The sequence below is a fragment of the Furipterus horrens genome, unplaced genomic scaffold, assembly GCF_987537825.1.
Source record: "Furipterus horrens unplaced genomic scaffold, mFurHor1.1.pri manual_scaffold_6, whole genome shotgun sequence".
Lineage (NCBI taxonomy): Eukaryota > Metazoa > Chordata > Mammalia > Chiroptera > Furipteridae > Furipterus > Furipterus horrens.
The window spans coordinates 66,510,663-66,532,497 of record NW_028327176.1 but is presented as its reverse complement, the minus strand read 5'-3'; the positions used below and the strand labels follow the sequence as shown (position 1 = coordinate 66,532,497).

Genomic DNA, 21,835 nt, shown 5'->3' with positions numbered 1-21,835 from the left:
TTGACTCTTAAACAATGAGTTTGAACCTGTATAAATAAGTAGATCCACACAATTCAAACTTATGTGGTTCAACAGTCAACTGTATTGCTAAACTCTGTGGAAATGTTACTCAGTTAAAAGAATAACATTTAGGAGCTGTAAATGCACCTCTAGTGTTCAAACTATGGTTTCTAAGTAACATTTCACTAAAAAAGGAATCAGAGTTCCTTCTAGAAACGTCTGGTTCCAGGTCTGGGGCACGAAATGCACGGATGATCAAGGAATGCCCTGCCATTCCAGTAAGCAGGAAACATCAAAGACCATAAAGACTCAGGAGCCAACCTGAAGGGGTTTCCACTAAGGATGGGGTAATTTGAGTATCAAAAAAGATAATAGTTATAAGTGGATTGGAATGCACTACATAGATTTAAATACATGAGTTTATAATTATACTTAAAAAAAATAACTTCAGCCTTAACTGGTGTGGCTCAGGTGGTTGGGCATCACCCTGCAAAGGAAAAGGTTGCCAGTTCAATTCCTGGTCACGGCACATGCCTGAGTTGCAGGTTTGGTCCCCAGTTGGGGGCATGTGGGAGGCAACCCATCAATGTTTAAAATAAATAAGGAAATAAAATAATTTCATTGGTTACTTTTGCAGGGTAACAGGAAACCAACTGAAGCTGATAAATAAAGGGAAAGAATCAAGCACTTAAATTGCTTTCCCCATGTGATCTAGAGCATAGGTCAGAAAACTTTTTCTATAAAGTGCCAGATCTTTCCAAACCTGTAGGCCACATATGGCCTCATCATAACTACTCAACTGAGCCATTGTAGTGCAAAAACAGCCACAATCTGAAAATGAATGCACGTGGCTGTGTTATAATAAAACTGTACAAACAGAAATTGAGCCCATGGACCTTAGTTTGCTTTCCTCTGATCTAAGGTAACTATTGAGTTGGTCAAAAAGTTCATTTAGTGTTTTTCTTTTATATTTTAATATATTTTATTGATTGTACTACTATAATTGTCTCAATTTTCCCCTTTTGCCCACCTCCACCGGGCACCCCCCCCCCCCCCGACTCCCTCTGGCAATTCCCCACTTTAGTTCATTTCCAAGGGTCACGGATGTAAGTTCTTTGGCTTCTACATTTCCTATACTGTTCTTAACATGTCCCTGCCTATTCTGCACCTACCAATTTATACTTCTTAATTCCTGCACCTTTTCCCCCCATTCTACCTCTTCTCTCTCCCCAATGATAACCCTCCAAATGATTTCCATATCTATGATTCTGTTTCTATTCTGCTTGTTTCCTTAGTTATTTAGATTCAGCTGTCAATAGTTGTTAACTTATTGTCATTTTATTGTTCAGTTTTGATCTTCCCTTTCTTAAATAAGTCCCTTTAACATTCCATATAACAATGACTTGGTGATGATGAACTCCTTTAGCTTTACCTTGTCTGAAAAGCACTTTATCTGTCCTTCTATTCTAAATGATACCTTTGCTGGACACAGTAATCTTGGTTGTAGGTCCTTGCTTTTCATCACTTTGAACACTTCCTGCCAGCCCCTTCTTGCCCGAGAAATCAGCTGATAGTCTTATGGGAACTCCTTTGTAGGTAACTCTCCTTTTCTTTTGCTGCTTTTAAGATTCTCTCTTTGTCTTTAGCCTTTCGCATTTTAATTATAATGTGTTTTTGTGTGGTCCTCTTTGGGTCCAACTTGTTTGGGACCCTCTGTGCTTCCTGGACTTGTGTCTATTTCCTTTGCCAAATTAGGAAAGTTTTCCTTCATTATTTTTCAAGTAAGTTTTTCATTTTTTGCTCTTACTCTTCTCCTTCTGGCACCCCTATGATTTGGATCTGGCATTTTTGGAGCTGTCCCAGTCTTTTTATCCTCTTGTTTTTTTGAATTCTTGTTTCTTCATTCTGTACTAGTTGACTATTTCTTCCTTATGTTCTAATTTATTGATTTGAACCCCAGCTTCCTTCCCTTCACTATTGGTTCCATATGAATATTTCTTCATTTTACTTAGTGTAGACTTCACTTCCTCCCCTTTGCGTTTAACATACTCAATCATTTCTCTGAGCATCATTATCAGTCGTGTTTTGAACTATGCATCTGATAGGTTGGCTATATCCTTTTTACTTAGTTCTCTTTCTGGAGTTTTGATCTGCTCCCTCACCTGGATCATATTTCTGTCCCCTCAACTTGACAGCCTTCCTGTGTTTGCCTCCGTGCACTAGGTAGAGCTGCCACACCTGTTCCGTTGTAAGGGGCGGAGCCTTAGATACTTGTCAGTGCTGGGTGACCCGTTTCACTATTGTATCATAGTAGTGTATATTGGGGAGGGGTCAGAGAGTGAACAATATTGCTGCTCGGCACTTGCCCCTTTTCCAGTCACTTCACCCACTTCATGGATGCGACTGGTTCCCCTTTAGCAGTTGCCCTGCTAGTGGTTCCCAGTGTGGGTGTGTTTGTGTGTGTTCATGGAGGTGGGGGCCCCCTCTAAACGAACTCTTCTGAGTGATGGGCAGTTTCTTTTGCCACCACAAACCCCCTCTGGTTTTCACAGCCAAAAGCTATGAGGCTTTATTTCCTGGTGCTGGAACCATGAGCTACGTGGTCTGGCCTGGGGCTGGTATTGCTCCCCAGGTGTCCCTCCGGGCTTTTCTAATGTGGACCTGCTTGTTCTGCTGGCTGCAGCATGCTGCCTTGCTTCCGCCACCACATCACAATCTTTCTTCCCCAGTTCCCCATCTCCACCCCTCCTACATCTCTGGATGAATATTTCTTCTTTAAACTTTGGTTGTCGGGCTCCATACAGTTTGATTTTCTGGAAGTTATGGCTATATTTTGTTTTGTTTTGTTTTGTCTTGAGATAGTTGATGGCTGTGCGAAGAGGTGAAACATGTCTATCCACACCTCCATCTTGGCCGGAAGCTGACCAGCCTGAAAAGTTTCTTTTGAGAATTCAGCTGACAGTCTTTTGGGCACTCCTTTGTAGGTAACTCTGTTTTTCTCTTGCTGCTTTTAAGATTCTCTCTTCATTTTTAAACTTTGGCATTTTAATTAAGATGTGTCTTGGTGTGGTCCTTTTTGCCTCCACCTTGTTTGGGACTCTCTGTGCTTCCTGGACTTGTATGTCTATTACCTTCATCAAATTAAAAAAGTTTTCTTTTATTATTTTTTCAAATAAGTTTTCAATTTCTTGCTTTCTCTTCTCCTTCCGGCATCCCTATGATTCCAATGTTGGTACATTTGAAGTTGTCCCATAGGCTCCTTATTTTTGGATTCTTTATATTACTGTTCTGATTGTTTTGTTTGTTTGTTTGTTTTTTGCTTCCTTATGTTCCAAATCATTGATTTGATTCTTGGGTTCATCCACTCCACTACTGATTCCTTATGAAATTTTCTTTATTTCACTTAGTGTTACCTTCATTTCTGCCTAGGTCTTTTTATGTTGTTGAAGTACCCAGTGAGTTCCTTGAGCTTCCTAATAACCAGTGTTTTGAACTCTGCATCTGACAGATTGCTTATCTATATTTTGTTTAGTTATTTTTCTGGAGTTTTGGTCTGTTCTTTCATTTGGCCCATATTCCTTTGTCTCCTCATTTTGGCAGCCTCTGTGTATTTGTTTCTATGTATTAGGTAGAGCTGCTACGACTCCCTGTCTTAGTAGCATGGCCTGTTGTAAAAAAGTGCACCATTAAGTAGGATGTGGCAGAGTGTCAGGCAATTACCAGGGCGAGGCAACCCATGTGAACCAGGTTGATGGATTCTCAAATGTGGTGTCACCACTCTGTGGCTCTGTGTCAAGGAGGGCTCGGAAAGGGGACAATAACCACTGCCTGGCCTCTGGAGTTTTGTCTGGGAGGAAGCTGTTCCCTGGCACTCTCCCTGATGCGACACTTTCGTTTCTCCCCATATGCCACTGGTGCCCTTCCCGCTGCTGCCCCAGTCCTGGAACCCAGAGGGACTGAGTCCGTATATGTCCTAAGTCCATTGCAGGCCCTTTAAGAAGAAATGCCTGAGAATCCAGCAGTCTCTTCCACTGCCCCAACTCCCACTGATTTTAACAGCCAGAAGTTAGGGGGACTCATCTTCCAGGCACTGAAACCCTGGGCTGGGTGGTCTGGTGTAGGGCAGAGATCCCTTGCTCCCAAGGTATCCTTCCCGATTTTTATTGACCACATCTGGGTGTGGGAACGCCTGTTCAGTGTCTCCACCCCTCCTACACATCTGGATGACTGTGACTTCCTTAATTCCTTGGCTGTTGGACTTCCATACAGTTCAATTTTCTAATGGTTCTGGGCGAAGTTGTTTTACAGTTTAGTTGTATATTTTGCTGTGGTTGTGCGAGGAGGCAAGCCGTATTTAACCTACACCTCCATCCTGACTGGAAGTTCCATTTAGCTTTTCCTGTATGATGACTCTAGTAGCACTTAGTTGTCTTTAACTTCATTTGAAACAATTTTGTTAATCGTATGGTGACAACATCCTATCAGCATGCATTTATAAAATCATCAAAATTGGTGAATTTCACCTTGCCTATTATGGATCAGTGGATTCAGTGCTGGCCTGGGAACCAAAAGACTATCGGTTCGATTCCCAGTCAGGGCTCATTCCTGTGTTTTGGGCCAGGTCTCTGGGTGGGGGGGTGTGAGAGGCAATTGATCAATGTATCTCTCACACATTGACATTTTTCTCCCTCCCATCCCCTCTCCATAAAAGTAAATATGTAAAATCTTTAAAAACAATTGGTTTCGTGTAGGCATTTTAATACTGAAGATTGAAGAAAATATGCAACATCTTTTGTGTATAATATTTTACTATTTCAAGAAAGATAATCCAACTGAAATGAAAAAACAAAAAAGACTTGTGCAGTGTATGAAGAAGGTGCTATGACTCACTGAACATGTAAAAGTGGGTTACAAAGTTTCTTGGTACTATTGACATTTTGGCCAAATAATTCTTTGCTGTGGGGCTGTTGTGTATTGTAAGATGTTTAGCAGCACTCATTCCCTCTCCCCACTAGAAGACAGTAGTGGGAAATAGCAGACATACTCAAAATGTCCAGATCACCAAAGTTATTGGTGAAAATTAAAAATGTGTTTTATTTAAAAACAAACAAACAACTAAATGGACTTTTTGGTCAACCAAATACAATAAGTAGTTGATGAAGGATAGTTTCTCTTCTAAAAACATTACAGCTGATAGATGAATAAGGAATGATACACATAGACTATCACCATTTTTGAAATTGCTAATTAATGGATGTGGGTGATGATCATCAGTGGCTGCTAATATTACAGAGACAACTAGATGTTAAATGTCTAATGATGTAAGAAGAACATCTATGAAAGTCTTGAAAAAATAAATGTAAAGGAAAGAGAAACAGAAAACTCTAAAGCATCATCAAAAATCTAAATCCAGCTAACACTTGTCAAAAAGTACAGGGGACAGAAGAATATGTTAAAAGACATCATGAGGTTGCATTTAACAAAATCCAGCCTGTGAGAAACTCCACAGGAGGCATCTAATAAAAAACTAAAAACCTAATTAGGAAGTTCTTTATATCCTATTTAGAATGCAGTCCTCAATATTTCACAAGATTTCAAAACCATACATCATAATTTTGTGACAAATCATCTTTAATTCAGGCATAATAAAGACTACAAAAATCTATAAAAGAAACTTTTATTTTAAAAATGGGGGACCAAAAATATCTTGTTCCTTCATTGTATTTACTATTCATGAATATACTATAGAGTATCACAGAAACAATCTAGCAACTTATAGAGCTGAGAAATAACTGTTCCTGCACTACAATGTCAGACTTTAAAAACTTGATCATTAATTTGGCCACTACCACAGAAATAACTGTTTCTGGCAAGAAACACCAATGAATAATAAAACCAGTGGGTGAAAGTCTGGTGAGAAATGGGATATCCATGTTCACAAAGGAGCTCACCACAAGGTACATATTAATAACAAAGAGGGAACATGGTAACTTTTTTGCAGAAATCTGACAGATACTGTTTTAACCAAGTGACCAAAATTAACATCACCTGTAAAGGGAAAGTTGCTGGTTCCTTGGGAGAAGCACTGAGAAGTACATCCCAATACTGCATCAACTATGCAGTGTTCTTGCCCAAAATATACAACCTGAATCTACTCATGAAGAAACACTTGAAAAAAGCAGAATTCAGGTTCTTTAGAAAATAAATGGTTTTTAATCTTCAAAAGTCAAGAACACAAGAGAGACATTCAGACTGAAAAACTGTACTAGACGGAAGGAGACTAAAGAGACAATGAGGTATAACACATGACTTTGGACCATCCCCTAAACCAAAATGTTTCTGATGTTTTCCTTTGCTACAAAAGACATCAGAAAGACAACAGGCAAAATCTGAATAAAGTCTCTAGATGACACAATAGGATTATCTCTGTGGTGATTTCATGATTTTGATAACTATATTGTGGTAAATATCCTTGCTTTTAGAACATACACACGGGGTCTGGGGGGAGGTAGGAAGGGATAAAGGGGAGATAAATGGTGACAAAGTAGACTTGACTTGGCGTGGTGATACATGATACAATATACAGATGACGTATTATAGAACTGCACACTCCAATTAATCAAGGTCACCTCAATAAATCAAATTTTTAAACAAAAAACAAACCAAAAGAAAGCCCCAGCTGGTGTGGCTCAGTGGATTGAGCACTGGCCTGTGAACTGAAAGGTCGCCAGTTCAGTTCCCAGTAAGAGCACATGACTGGGTTGTGGGTTCGGTATGGGCACATGAGATGCAACCGATGGATGTTTCTTTCCCTCTCTTTCTCCCTCCCTTCTCTTCTCTTTAAAAACAAATTAATTGACTAAGACTTCCAGCCAAGATGGAGGCCTAGGCAGATATGCTGCATCTCCCTCCACACCTAAGAAGGAATACAACTACCTCAAAACTAGAGACAACCATAAGTTACAGAAAATCGAGCTGCATGGAAGTCCAACAAACATAGATATAAAGAAGAAATACTCATCCAGACAGGCGGGAGGGGCAGAGCCGGTGGGGAGAGGCCGTGGTATGGTGGCAGCAGCAGCAGTGGTGGCAGCAGCAGGCTGGCGGAAAGTGCAGTGACACATTTTAAAAAGTGGGGGTGGGGACACCTGCGGGGTGCTCCCAGCACCAGACCAGACCACACAGCTCATGGTTCCACCACCAGGGAAAATAAAGCCTCATTGCTTCTGACTGTGTAAACCAGAGGGGTTTGGGGCAGAGGAAGAAACTGCCGGTGTCTCAGCAGAGTCCACTTGTATAAAGGGCCCCCATGGTCCTAGAACATCCACAGACCCACCCACTCTGGAAACGATGGCCAGGACAACAGTTACAGAGGTGCCAGTCCCATACGGAAGTCGGAGAGGTGCCTGGAAAAGGGGAGAGTGCTGAGCAAGCAGCATTGTTCCCTCTCAGATCCCTCCGCCACACACAGCCCCACAACGCGGTGAAACGGGTTGCCCATACTGGCCAATTCCTAAGGCTCCGCCCCTTACAGTGTAACAGGTGCAACAGCTCTACCTAAGACACAGAGGCAAACAAACACAGGAGCCTGTCAAGATAAGGCGATAGAGAAGTATGGCCCAAAAGAGGGAATGTATCAAGGTTCCAATGGGAGAACTAAGCAATGAGGAGATAGCCAACCTAACAGATGAAGAGTTCAAAACACTAGTGATAAAGATGCTCATAGGCTTGACAGACATGCTGAAGTATGGTGAACGCATAAGGGAAGAAGTGAAAGCTAAGCTAAATGAAACAAAGGAAAATCCACACAAAACCAGTGGTGAAGGGAAAGAAACCAGGGTTCAAATCAATAATTTGGAACATAAGGAAGAAAAAAAAAGAGTCAACCAGTACAGAAGGAGGAAACAAGAATTCAAAAAAATGAGGAGAAGCTTAGGAACCTCTGGGACAACTTTAAACGTACCAACATCTGAATCATAGGGATGCCAGAAGGAGAAGAGGAAGAGCAAGAAATTGAAAGCTTATGTGAAAAAATAATAAAGGAAAACTTCCCAAATTTGGTGAAGGAAATAGACATACAAGTCCAGGAAGCACAGAGAGTCTCAAACAAGCAAAACTCAGAGAAGACCACACCAAGACACATCACATCATAATTAAAATGCCAAAGGTTCAAGGTAAAGAGAGAATCTTAAAAGCAGCAAGAGAAAAGCAGAGAGTTACCTATAAAGGGGTGCCTATAAGACTAGCAGTTGATTCTCAGAAGAAACTTTGCAGGCAAGAAGGGACTGGCAAGAAGTATTCAAGGTGATGAAAAGCAACCTACAACCAAGATTACTCTATCCAGCAAAGCTATCATTTAGAATGGAAGAGCAGATAAAGTGCTTCCCAGACAAGGGAAAGCTAAAGGAGTTCATCATCACCAAGCCATTATTATATGAAATGTTAAAGGGATTTACTTAAGAAAAAGAAAATCAAAACTATGAACATTAAAATGAAAACAAACTCACAACTATCAACAACTGAATCTAAAAAATAAAAACAAAATCCAAACAAGCAAACCAGAATAGTAACAGAATCATAGCTATGGGGATCATGTGGAGGGTTATCAGCTGGGAGGGGGAAGGGGGAGAAATGGGGAAATGGTGCAGAGATTAAGAAGCATAATTGGTTGGTACAAAATAGACAGGGGGAAGTTAAAAATAATATAGGAAAGGGTGAAACTAAAGAACTTATATGCACGACCCATGGACATGAACTAAGGGGGGTGAGACTGCTGGAGGGAAGTGGGGTACTGGGCGGAGGAGAGAAAAGGGGAAAAAAATTGGGACTATTTTAACAACATAGTCAATAAAATATACTTTAGAATAATTAATTTTAAAAAACTTGCATAAACTGGCAATTCTGTTAAAGTGATAATATAAGTCTTTGCAAAGGGAATTGATAATCATGTAAATTCAAAACCTGTACTAGGTATTGAAGTTGGTGTACTACTTTTGTTTAAGCATTTCTGTTTTTCCCTAACTGTACCATTCAATCATTTCCTATAAAAATATGTTCAAATACTGCAAGAAAATATCCACTTATTAAAATATTGGTTTAAATTTTTTTGGCTACCAAATATATTAATAAAATTATAATAATTCTGTACATTATTTTGATGACATTTAGTATTTCTTTTTATATCCCAGAGATTTGTTCTATGATGTTGACTTTTAGCTTTAGCCTTGGACAAATCCTGGTTTTAAAATGCAGTCCATACAGCCAAAATGTTAATTCAGTGACCCTCAAATACTAACATCATCCCATTTCGCTGAAGATAGCCCTGGGGCACAGAGGCACAGAGCCAGACCATGGCTGGCCTGGGATTCAAGGCCTGGCTGACTGTGGCCAAACCCAAGTCCCATACCCCTTAAACATACTGGCACCCCAGGGGAAAGAGATGGCCTGTCAGTTGTGTATGCTCCTCCACCCATGACATCTTGGGCTTCTCTCCACTCATGTTCTTCTCTCCTCTATTCCAGTGCAACTGCTTATTAAGAAGTCCCCCACCCTCCAACTCCAGACTCTCACCACCACAGCCCCCTCCTGCATTAACTCCCCTTAGGAGGGCCTAAGAACACCCTTCTGAAGATGACTTATTTCCCATTCCAAAGCTTCAGCACCACTGTCTCTCTCCCTGACAAGAATTTTATAATATAAAAGCTTACATTGTAAAAGAAGTATAGTGTTATTATCTCATGCATCTCTAATATTCCTCCTATACCTCTGCTATGCATCCCACATAGAAAAGTTTAAATAGATAATATAATTAATAAGCCATGACTGTATTTAATTTACATATAAAATAATATTCAGACATGTACAATAAAGTGGGGTTGGTCAAGAGTAGGAAGTAGGCAACAGACCAAGTCAACAGACGCACATAATAATATTAGATACCAGCTCTGACTGGTGTGGCTCAGTGGGTTGGGTGTCATCCCGCAAACCAAAAAGTTGTGGGTTCAATTCCCAATGATGACCCATGCCTGAGTTGCATGCCAGGTCCCCAGTTGGGGGCATGCAAGAGGCAACCTTTCAATGTTTCTCTCATACATCAATGTTCTTCTCCCTCTCTTTCTCCCTCCCTTCCTCTCTCTTTGCAAATAAATAAAATCTCTTAAAAATTAAATAATATTAGATATCATGGTATCTAAGGAACCAAGTTTACCAGCTCAAGATGACAGAAGAAAAACACAAGGAAAATTGAAGGGAAAATATAGATTAAATGGAACTGCAGAACACAGAAAAGCAAAGAAAGATGAAGACTGCAATGATCACCATCTCTGAAACTGTAAAGAGACAAGCCATTAAAAGGGTCTAACTTTAGCCCTGGCCAGTGAAGCTCAGTTTGTTGGAACGTCATCCGGTAATTGCAAGGTTGTGGGTTCAATTCCCAGTCAGGGCACATGCTTAGGATGTGGGTTCAGTCCAGATAGGAGAGGCAACCAATCGATGTTTCTCTCTCACAATGATGTTTCTCTCCCACCTCCCTTCACCTCTCTCTAAAAATCAATAAGCATGTCCTTGGGTGAGGATTTAAAAAAAGGGGGGGGGGGGGCGGAGAGGGGTGTCTGGCTCTACCCTAGGGGGAAGCAATGATTAAAAGTGCCTCCTAAGTCAAAGGACTGGAAATGCCACAGAAAAGAATGAATACAGAGATGTTACTCAACATTCATCTTTTACTGTACATGTACACACATTTCTTTGTACAGCTTTCAGTAGAAGGGAAACTGCATCATTGTGGCTGGAGTAATGGCTCTGCCACCTTTTGAAGAGCTGACTCTAGTTCCTTGCTTACTCTCTCAGTCTCAGCTTCCACGTGGATAAAACAGATAATTATATCAGATGTGCATGTGTCCAATGTGGGAAACAGTTGCGAACGGTGTGATATTGTGCCCTGGAACACTGCAGGAGCCTACGGGGCTGTTTTTAAAAATATTGATGTTTATATATTCATGCTGTCAACATTCAACAAATGTCTGTGAATCATTTATCTGCAGTCAGATGTTACAGTTTAATAAAGACGTATTTTGCAGTGCAGTTTTTCTGTAGCACTGCCTTTTGCCGGGCTTGTTGCAGGTTACCCTAAAGTAGTAGAGAGGGTAACACTTCAGGGAGTGCAGCTGGGCTCCAGTCCTGTTCCCACCATTCATAACTGTTTGGTCTGGGGCAAGGCCCCAGTGGGGTGGCCTGGATGGTCTCCCTTCCACCTCTGAAGGCTACAGAACACCCAAACCAGGTCCTTGTATAGAAATCCAACTCAACCCCAGAACATATGTGTTATAAAATCCAACTGATTTTAGTGACCCTGATAAATTCTTATTGGAATTTATGGAGAAGAATGTAGTTCCAAACATCAGAAATCACTACTGCCAACAAACCTGGACTTGTAAATTGATCAGCTTTTCATACCACTCATTCTTATTTTTTTGTTTTTCTTCATTATCATCAGATCCATCTATGTCTTTCTTTCTTTTTTTAAATCCTCACCCAAGGACATTATTTTTCACGGTGTCGAACCCGCAACCCAGGTATGTGCCCTGAACATGAATCAAACCCCCGACCTTTCGGGATATGGGATAACACTCCAACCGAGCCACAACAGCCAGAGCAGTATTTATTTCTTTAATAGTCAATTTACTAAAAATAGTTATAAATTATTGGGAATGATTTTTAACTTAGAGAACTTTTAAAAGCAACCAATTTATAAAATATTTTATAAAATAAACAATAAGAAAACATTTGCACAGTTGGTTCCCCAGAGCTTGGCTTGTCAACCAAACTGCATTATAATCCAAACAGCTGAGGTAGAGAGAGAGCCAGTTTACTCCTCACACCCTCTTCCACACCAAAAACACACGTCTGTTCTTCCAACCCTCACTGATTTCAACAAGGAAAAACAGTCCCCAAGTTAAAACAGTGCAAGTGTTAGCAGATAACCACTTACTCCTCTCAAAGAGGGTAATGTGGTGAAGATCCTGTGGCCCGCCACTAAAGGTTACTTCACTGCTCTGAGTATAGTACTGGGAGAACGACCTAAACCGCAGCCACTCGCTCACTGATACAACTGTTTATTCAGGAAGGTACATTTCCAGGTCCACTTTGTCAAGCTGGAACAAATCTACCCACCCTCCACCCCAACTGAAACTCATATCAGGATTTCTGAACTGCAAAACAAAGGTCAGCTCCCCTTCCCCTAAGAGGAGGAGGAGCTAGTTATATCAGGCAATTGCGTCAAGTCACAGTGCGGAATGGGAAGACCTAGACTTTGGCCTCACAACCAAGTTCAAATCTTTGTACTGTCAATTACCAGTAGTGTGACCTTGAACAAGATGCTTGACCCCCACAAGTCTGTCTGCACAGCAATGAAATGGGAATAACAAGTATCTACTTCCTAGCAGGTCAGAAGTTATGAAAAATATTAAGCTTTGAGTAACAATGCATGGCCAAATACTTTCCAAGTGAAGTGGGGCTGTTAACACCCTTCAAGAATAGCAAATGAGAGCACCCACTTTACCATACATTTGCCAGCGTTGAAAAGTTTTATTAAGACAAGCTCTCTGTTAACTTGGTGGGCCAAAAGAAATTATTCCCATCTTTATTAGCATTTTTTGATTACCTAGGAAGTTGAACATAGTTTCACATATTTGGTAGTCATTTGTAGTTTCTTTTTTGTGTGCATCTTTTGTTTATATTTTGTTTACTTTCTACAATTTGGGTGAACACTTGAGACCTTGTTTCTCCTCTTAAAAAAGATTTCTAGAATGCTATAACAGCTTGGATTATGAGTTAATTTCCTGCCCTGAGGACTCCAGGTAACTAGAATTATCAGACACGACTAACACCTAACTCTCAGAAAAAAGCTGTGCAGAACCCCAGAGGCGTCCACGGAGCAGCGCACACAGTACAGAGGAACAGGTGCACCCTCGCACTCCCCTCGTGTTCCCTTCATTTCCAAATGCCAGGGTTTTGGAAACTGCATTTATTTCATTGTTCCCAAAATCCAATCCAGCTGGAGAAAAATCCCCTCCAAAAATACATTATTACCCAATTTGGTGCTGTTTTCTACATACTTTTAAGCAGTCAATCCTTCTTTTCCCACCCCCATTTACTTATGACCTCCCAGTATCTGCCCGACTGCATGTGAGTTGTATTTTGATTCCCATCTCCATTCCTCTTCAAAATCAGCCGGTGCCAAGGGGATCCAAGATGGTGGAGGAGTAAGTGGAAGAAGCTACACTAATCTCCTCCCAGGACCAATCTGGATCTATAACTTAATTGTGGAGAAACCATCTGGGATAACCAATTGAACACTAGCTGGAGAGAAGTCTTATAACCACGGAGAGACAGAAGAGGCCTCTTCATCACAACGTGACTGAATACAACAAGGATGTCGGTCTGTTAAACCAAGCATGCCGTTGTCCGGGGACTGCCAGCTGACCTGGAGTCTGCAAGATCCTTCCCCATGTGGGAAGGCCACCCTCCCCTCCACACCCCCACTCTTATCAGGGAATTCTGGACCTGAGGGTAGGTAGGACAATGACCATGTCCAGCCTGAAGCAGCTAGAGGAGCTCGAGACCTTCGCCCATTGTCCTTTATGAGATTATAAAGGATCTTAAATCTGAGAGGGGGCAATTGTTACAGAATGGGGGTACCCTTCTAAAAAAAATAAATAAATTTTTAGAAAGAAAAATAAAAAGAAAAACAGAACCAGACACCTATAAACATAGAACAAACTGACAGCTGCCAGAGGGGAGAGGTGAATGGAAAAGGCAGAAAGAAGGAGAAGGGATTAGTCAAAAAACATGTATGAATGACCCAGGGACTTGGACTATGATGTGGGGAATGACTATGGGAGTGGGGGTTGGGCTGGGCAGAGGAGGGAAAAATAGGGTTAAACTGGGACAACTGTAATAGAACAGACAAGAATAAGAAATTTTCTTTAAATGTCAAAAAAAATCAGCCAGCTCCAGACAATAGAGAGGAAAATTTTCCCAAGTATGCCATATCTTTCAACCAATGCACAGGTGTTTCATTATGCAACATGTAGCTAACAGAGTCCCAACATTTTCAGATTTATAATGGGAGTAACATAAAAGGGGCCTGTAGTCTCCCTACTGCAAACAAAATTTAAAGACCCTGACCCCAGTCAACTTGGTTTTACTGAGAATCTCAAAGCCATCTAGCTATCTAGTGTGCTCCCCCTTCAATTTCTGACAACTCTACCTCTGCATTTTTCTACATCTTCACTTTCCACTGTTGGGCTACTCTGCAAAATTGGGAGAACACCTACTGTCAAGCACCCTCGTCAATAAAGGAAAATGACTACTTTCTTTCTTAAGTTCTTAGCCTCCTCTTCTTCCTATCTTTTCCTCCATCATCTTCCATGCTACCCTACTGCTCCTACAAACAAACTCCACTCCAGCTTCCTAAATATACTTTCCGAAGCCTGTGGTTCCTCCCTTCCCCCCTCCATGCCACAGGCATTCTTCTCATGTGGTTTTCTGGAGTTTGGTTTTCAACATCTTCCAGGTTATGGCAGGACAGAAAGGGTAATGTATAAGGTACACATGGGTAGAGAACAGGCTGCTCACCCCTGTGGGAGTCTGGCCCAGCATTCTGGCTGAGAAGTGAGGGATGGGTCACACTCAGGACCATTTCAAAGCACAGTATACCTTGGCACCCACCCTACAGGGAAGCCCTAAGCTAGTGTCTCTGCCTCCCTATCTTTATCATCAGTACTTGCCTGGAATACTTCTCTCTGTGGGCACCAATAACTTCCTAATTAGTGAATGCCCGAAGCATCTCTTCACTCCTCCATCTTCTTGTCCCCTCTGTGGCATCTGTCACTGTGGACACCTCTCCCCTTTCCTTTCCCTCTAGCTGCCAAGATGTCACAGTACCTGAGCTCTCCTCCCACCTTGGCAAGTGCTCCTTTCCATCCCCCTTCAGTAACTTCTTTCTCTACTCGGAGCATCCTCACCCCTTGTTCTCTTGCCCCCTGCATCACCCAGTTGCTGCAGTTTCAACTATTCCCTTAATAGTCCCTCAAACCCTATGAGTCTCCAATGAAACTCAGCAGTTTCTCTAAGTGAGAGCCTCTCACAGACCATGTGGGTGCTGAGATTGCCAAGAGTCAAGAGCACCTGCCCAGCACTGGGTAGGCAAAGACGGCAGGCCAGGGCCCCAGCTGGAATTCATTCCCCCAGGTACCAAGGCTTAGACACCAGGAGTTCACTAGGATGTCAGCCACTTTCTGCCTATAGTATCGTCCCCCCCGCACAAATTCAACCAACCATCCCAGTCTCTCCCATCCTTTCATTTAGATACTCTTAGGCCCTTTTCATCTCACAGGGATTCCTGTGAGTCTTCTAACCATTCTATCTCCTTTCAGGTCCTCTCCCTCCGAACCCTATTACCTTTCTAAGCATATATATGAGTCACGTCACTTCCCAGCAAAACTTTCAATGGTTCTCTGCTGCTTCTTGAATAAGACCAAATTCTTGCACTGGCATTCAAGGTCTGGCCCCTTATTCTTCCAGGAAAATAGGATGACTTGCATTACCCCAAAGAGCCCTGAACCTTTTTCCTTCCTCCCAGCCTCTGCTCTTCCCATGCTGGTTCCAACTTCACTGTTCATCCTAAACACCTCTGCACTGTTTACCTGTTTTCTTATGAACAAGAATTACTTTTTAAACATATTTTTTAAATTTCTGGTAAAGTTGATATTCAATATTATTTTATATTAGTTTTAGGTGTGTAACATAGTGGTTAGACAATCAACAAGATTTACCTTGAATTAAAGAATGACTGAGTTTTGGGGACAAGTTTAAAACAACTTTCTCTACCTGCCTTTCTTGATCTTGCTAGTCCAAAACATCTTTCTATTCCCTTTATTCTCAAAATTCTTCTCTAGACTTTATGGACTCTTAACATAGACTTCCTATTACAGTGGTTTATGCTAACATTACTTCTTCCTCACTCACTTTTTAAAGTTGGGTACTATTCATCCGATCTCCCACAGTCCCTCAGCCATTACCCATGACAGGTCCTTAATAAACATCACCTGAAGTCGAGGAGTTACAACTTAAAGATGTCAATCTAAAGTTCTCCAATTTAGCAAGTAAAAGTTGGCTGTAAATTAGAATATAAGTACGATCTTTGCTTTATAGATTTTCCAATGAGTTAATTATTTAAATTCTGTTTTATGCCATAATTTTTTTTTGTTAACTTTGCACATCATTGTAAAGGCTGGAATACTGTATTGAAGGTGAGATTTTGTGTGCATGCGTGCCTGTGTGTGCGTGCTAGCCTACTTTCTCAAAAACCCACAGAAGTTGAGATCAATGAAGACTGAGACCAACCTCTAACTTTCTTAAACTATAACAGAGCAAGGAGATATTTCCTGCCAAATCCACCCAACCAAATAAAAAAGACCGACAGGATTTGAGTCCCTCCACAGGGTTTGTCACCAATTGTCACCCCAGCAATCCAAGTGCCAAAACTTCAACCCAGGCAGGGTCCTTGCAAAAGCTTGTTCCACATGGAAAGCCCTCATTAAACCCTGGCTATATTTAGAAAAAAATGGAACAAAAGTTATATTTAGGTGAAATGGCTTAAAAGAATTTTTACCAAAAGCAGCATGTTTATTCTGATCTTCCCTAAGAAAAGGTTTGACTTAGCTTTTACATACAACTCCTAAAAATAGACAACTTCTCTAAACGTACACAAAGATTTCTGCTTGGATTCTTTGTGTCACAAAGAAATCAGGAGCGCCCAGGATATCCACAAGACTACTCAGAGAAGCAGTGAGCTAGGAAGGACTTAAAAAGAAACACAGGTTTGGGGAACAAAAACATTTCATACAGAAACTTGAGTTGAGATATTCTGAGAAAAGTGTGAGCAAAGTGGTGCTTGAGCTGTGTGAGAAAAGCTCTCAAAGTTATAAACTGGACACGAAGCCTATAGATTTCCTTAGCAATCTACCTAGAAGTGATTTTCTTTTCCAAAACGTCATTAGCACTCTAATTGTGGTCACAGTCAAACTATCCTCCATCACTTGGTAGCTAGCTCACTGAACCACAGTCAACATTTTCTTTTTTTTGCTTTTATTAGTCAAACTATTTTTGACATCCACTTTCTTCTGTGTTGGCTTACATTTTCCTAACAAAATTCTAGTCAACAGTGCCAAGGTGGTTTAGTAAACTTGTGAAGCCTTTTTAGGAATGAACGTATCATTTCAGGGTGACTATCTGAAGAAGTGAAAGATGGTTTGTGACAGTTATTCCTCTCTTCCTAGGTCACAGGGTCCCCAGAGTTCCAGATAGGAAGGAATCACGGTTTGGATACGTGGCACACACCCCAGGTTAAGGGGACATCTTCTCTAAAGAGCCTCAGGAAGAGGTCACTTCCCAGCCAGACCAGAGTGGAGGGCAAAGGTAATGTCTGAAGAGATGGCTGGACTATAGGATCGCTCAGCCCCGTCATCTCAGCAGGAGATATGCCAGTGGTAAGGGTGTTGCAGCTCTGCTGCTTGCTGTTCCTAGGGTCAATTAACACCCTAAAAACACTCCAGTTAATCCCCAGTTTTGCTTCTGGCTTGGCATTTCCAGAAAGTGTTAGAGCAACAGACTGAAGCCACCCAATTTTATACCATTTACAGGCATGCCTTAGAGCAACAAAGCCTAAGGCTGTGAATTTTAGTAATGAAACAAACACAGACCTAGACACCAAAAGAGAGACCAGATTATATTTTCCAGGCATTTCTCTCTCTCTCTTCGGCCACCTCCCTCGCCCTTCTTCCACCCCATATCTATACAAATCCATTTTAAGAGGATGGGACTCCAACAGAGGGCATTCAGTTTGCCTACAGTGAGAATGACATTAGTTACATTAATATAATCACCCAGAGGAAAGCATCACACCTCAACATTATATAGTCCAGGCAAGTGCTTAAGGGTTTCACTTGCTTTACCAGCAGCCCACGATGCCCAAGGACAGGGTCAAAGAGCAGGTTCTATTGAGCTGACTGAACTGCAGAAAATGTCCCCACACATCAATGAACTTTATAAGCAGGCAGGCCTACCACAGCAATAGGCATTTAAAGAGCACAGAAACAATGGGGGAATTGAACTTCGGCAACGACAAATCACCAGGGAGACAAAATGTAGGTATGAGAGTGGGCTAGGACATACTAAATCCCTTATGAAGCGTCAACAGAAAGAGGATGAGTGTCCTCGGAGGCTTGAAAGAGGATTGGCGACTAGGGCCAGGGCAGGGAACAGCTGCAGGGGTGAGCAGGCAGCCAGAGGCATGCAGAGGGGAAAGCTCGGCTTCCCTAAGTAGGGCTGTGAAAATCCCACACAGGCCTGGAGTTAGTCATCAGGAAATCTCAGCATCATCAAGAACCCATCTTGGAAGTTTTTAGGCAAACGAACATGTAAGATGGTAGAAAGAAGGGTGGTCCAAGAAGGTGGTAGAAGGAATGAGGGGACTGACATAAACAGAAAACCTGTCTTACTGCATCTCTTCCCTGGGGGGCAGCAGTTGTCAGTCACCATTCAAAGGGAAAGAATCCAAATGCCCTAATGAAAAATGGGTAGTTGACGGAATAGCCCACTCAAGGGAAATAATTGATAATATCTAGGATATGTCTAGTGACTTTATCTGCCCCAGGCCCTGCAACAGTGCTCTCTCACAGAGGCCAATGCCTCCAGACTTCTCTTTCCAGACATCTAATGGGAAATGGGAAAATGAGACTTTGGCAGCACAAAACTACAGGAACACTACCAAAACTTTCAGAACTGAGCTACGTCTGTGGACATAGAAGGGAATCAGTGAAAACCTAAGCAAAGTTGCTATAGCTTGTATCGCTCAACTTTTACTGGCACCTTTCTTCTTTTTATATGAACGAGAAAGTAACAGCCAGATACCCGTACCTAACTTATATTCAGGACTTCCTGGGATGCTCCAAGGCCAAAGTTGCAGGTGTTCCCTGCTTGATCCGTTAAGGCTGTGTGGTCCCCTCCCATTTCAGTTGGTCAGAGCCCTCCACATCTCTACTGGCCAGTAGAGCGCACCACTGAATCCACAGCAGAGGTGTCTGCTCTCTACCGACCATGACAGCAGGGATCGTCCATTTAGCACCCAGCGTTTCTCAGGCAGCCCTTTAATTATGATCATTACTTAAGGGAAGCTTGAACATAAAGTGAGATTGTCTGGTCCTGGTCCTAAGGCGCCAACACCTCGCGCCCCCGAACGAAGAAAGAACTGGCGGGCACTGGGGAAGCTGGGTGAGAAGCTGAGAACCACTACCGTGCACGGCGCCCAAGGGGCAGCACGCAGTAAATAGGCGCTCATCGGACCTAGCACAGGGCAGAGGTCCTGGGTGGGTGGCGGCTCGAGGCACACAAAACCTAGCCAGTCCTGAGCTGCGCCCCTCGCGACTCCTGGGGTTTGGGGGTGGGAGCAGGAGTTCAGAGCCAGCGAGGGGGAAGATGGAATCAGCCCACGTTCGCAGGTTGTCTGGGCCGGGTCAATTTGCTTAATCACGGCTCTAAATGCCAGCGCGCAGCACACAATGCTCGCCCATTAACAGGTTTAAAGTGTCGCAGAGCTCGCTTTAAATGAGAAAAGTCGGCAACAAAGGGCGGGGGGAGCCAAGTCCCTCAACTCGAAGAATGCTGCGCGGGTTGCCCTCTAGTTCAAAATCTCGAGCTCCACAGAAAAATTGAGGCCCCTGTGCAAGGGTTGAGGGTGGGGAGAGGGGTGTAACCGGCCACGAACACTGGGTTTCTTAGAAACCTACTCGCAGCGGTCCTGTGAAACCGAGGTGGGATGTGGGGGGTGGGGGGGGGGGGGTGGGAGCGGGCAACGTTGCCAACCCAGCTCCCCGAACCCATCGCACAACTGCCAAGGAAAGCTGACCCACTTCCAGGAAGGAAAACGACACCCTCACCCCCACCCCCACCCCAAAGCCGGCAAAAATCCAAGTTTTCCTTAGTGGAAGCAAAGAATTTTGGAAGCCAAGGGAGACCCCAGAAGTGCACCCCAAAGCCTCTCCCCAGAAAAAGGGGAAAATTTAAAGGAACTTTATTTTCATCCAGGCAGTGGCTGGCGCAGCCTAACGCTCGGCCACCAGAGTTGTTCCGCTCTGCAAAGTTATGCCCGGGATCCTCTCGGAACGGCCCCCCTCCCCCACCCCGTCGCCAAGCCGGGGCGCATCCCGCCGTCCGGGCCTCCCATCCGCCCCGGCGCCGCAGGACAGACGCTCACCGTGCGAGCTCCTCCGGGAGACAGGGGTCCGTTGGGGAGATACGGGCTGCTCAGGTCCGGGATCATCAGGAACGGGTATCCAGGGTACGGGGGTCCCTTAAAGAACGCGCCGTCTTGGGGCCTTCTCACTGCTGGCAAGACCAAGGCAGGATGAGGCCGAGCTCTCACGACAACGCCCCGGCAGGGGCCCCAGGACGCGGACCGGGGACCCGAACGCCCCCACGCGCGCCCCAGGACGGCTGCCGCCTAGAGGGGCGGAGAGCAGGGGCACGGCCACGGGAGCGCGGGGAACCGGGGGCTGCCAGAACTGAGGTTCAGAGCTCCGCGAGGCCCAGGAATGGGGACTGCCCGGGCGGGCACGTACCTTCGGTGAAATAGTCCCGCGGCTTCGGGAAGGCGTCCCGAGAGGGCTGCGGGCGCCTCTCTGCCTGCAGAGGAGACACAAAGACAAGGGCGGGTGAGCGGGAGCCGAGCCGAGCCGGGATCCTCGGGGTCAGTCGCCAGAGCCTCCTGACCTCCGAGTCTGAGCTGCTGCTCTGGTTCTCCGACTCGTTAACCAGGGACGACTTGACCTCATCCAGGTCCCGCTGCGCCGAGGCGCTGTCGCTGCTCGGCTCCTGTTCCTCGCCCCCTTCGTCCTGGAAGGGGATCAGCTCGTCGTTCGCCCCGAGGTCGTCCCCTCCGCCGGCCGCCCCGGCACCCGAGCCGCCGCCGCCGCCGCCGAGCTGGGGCATGGTGGGGCCGCGGGCCGGGGCCGCCGCTCTCCGAGCCCCGCACCGCCCGCGCCCAGCCCGGCCCGGCCCGGCGCCCCTCCCTCCCGCTCGCCCGGCTGCTCCGCTCGCCGCCGCAGCAACAAAGTTTGACAGGGCGTGGTCCGGCGGGAAGCGGGGCCGGCAGTGCCGGGCCGAGCGGTGGCGGCTCAGCTCGGGCCCCTCTGGCAGCGCCGAGCCCAGGGTTCCTCAACGCGTCGCCGCCGCCGCCTGCTCCGCCGGGGCGTCCCAGCGCCTGGCCCGCCGGGGAGGGGCGAGCGGGGCAGGAAGGAGGGCCTGCCGGGCTGGACAGGGGGGCCAGAGGGAGGAGCCCGGCTGCAAGCTGACACCCGCGCGGCGCGAGGAACCCAGCCAGCCCCGGCAAGCACACACTCACTGGTATTCACACTCGCACGCCACTCGCTCACACCTTCCGGGGGCTGCGCCTCCCTGCCGCGCGCCCCGCCCTCACCCCCAGACTCGCCCTGGGCCCCTCCCCGGCGCCCCACCTTCGCATCCCCAGCCACCCTCCCCCTACCCGCTCGGGAGCCGCTGAAGTCCCGCCCCAACCCCTAGGCAGCCCCTAACTTTCTTCTAAATAACCCGCAGAACTCCGCACAGATTCCACACGCCCTCCCACGGTAGCGGCGCGCTAGCGGGCGGCACTGCCCCCTGTGGGAAAGCTTGAGACACACAAACCCGCCGGCGACGTTCGCTGCTTGGAGTTCTTCGGAGCGCAGGGTACCACCCGGCCTCAGTCGCCCTAGCCTAG

General features: G+C 44.8%; 1 protein-coding gene across 2 annotated transcripts in view; it reads right to left on the bottom strand.

The window, feature by feature from the left end:
- TCF7L1 (transcription factor 7 like 1) overlaps window positions 1-21,363 on the bottom strand; it is a 170,359-nt gene extending 148,996 nt beyond the window's left edge. The window contains exons 1-3 of one of the 2 annotated variants that reach the window (XM_090281620.1): window positions 20,830-21,363; window positions 20,679-20,742; window positions 20,315-20,445 (exon numbers count right to left, since the gene is read on the bottom strand). In XM_090281620.1, coding sequence (XP_090137746.1) covers window positions 20,315-20,445; window positions 20,679-20,742; window positions 20,830-21,048 — 414 coding nt within the window. In that variant the 5' untranslated portion in view covers window positions 21,049-21,363. The remainder of the gene's footprint in view (window positions 1-20,314; window positions 20,446-20,678; window positions 20,743-20,829) is intronic. The other variant, XM_090281619.1, reaches the window with a different exon arrangement.
- Window positions 21,364-21,835: the final 472 nt, after the last annotated feature.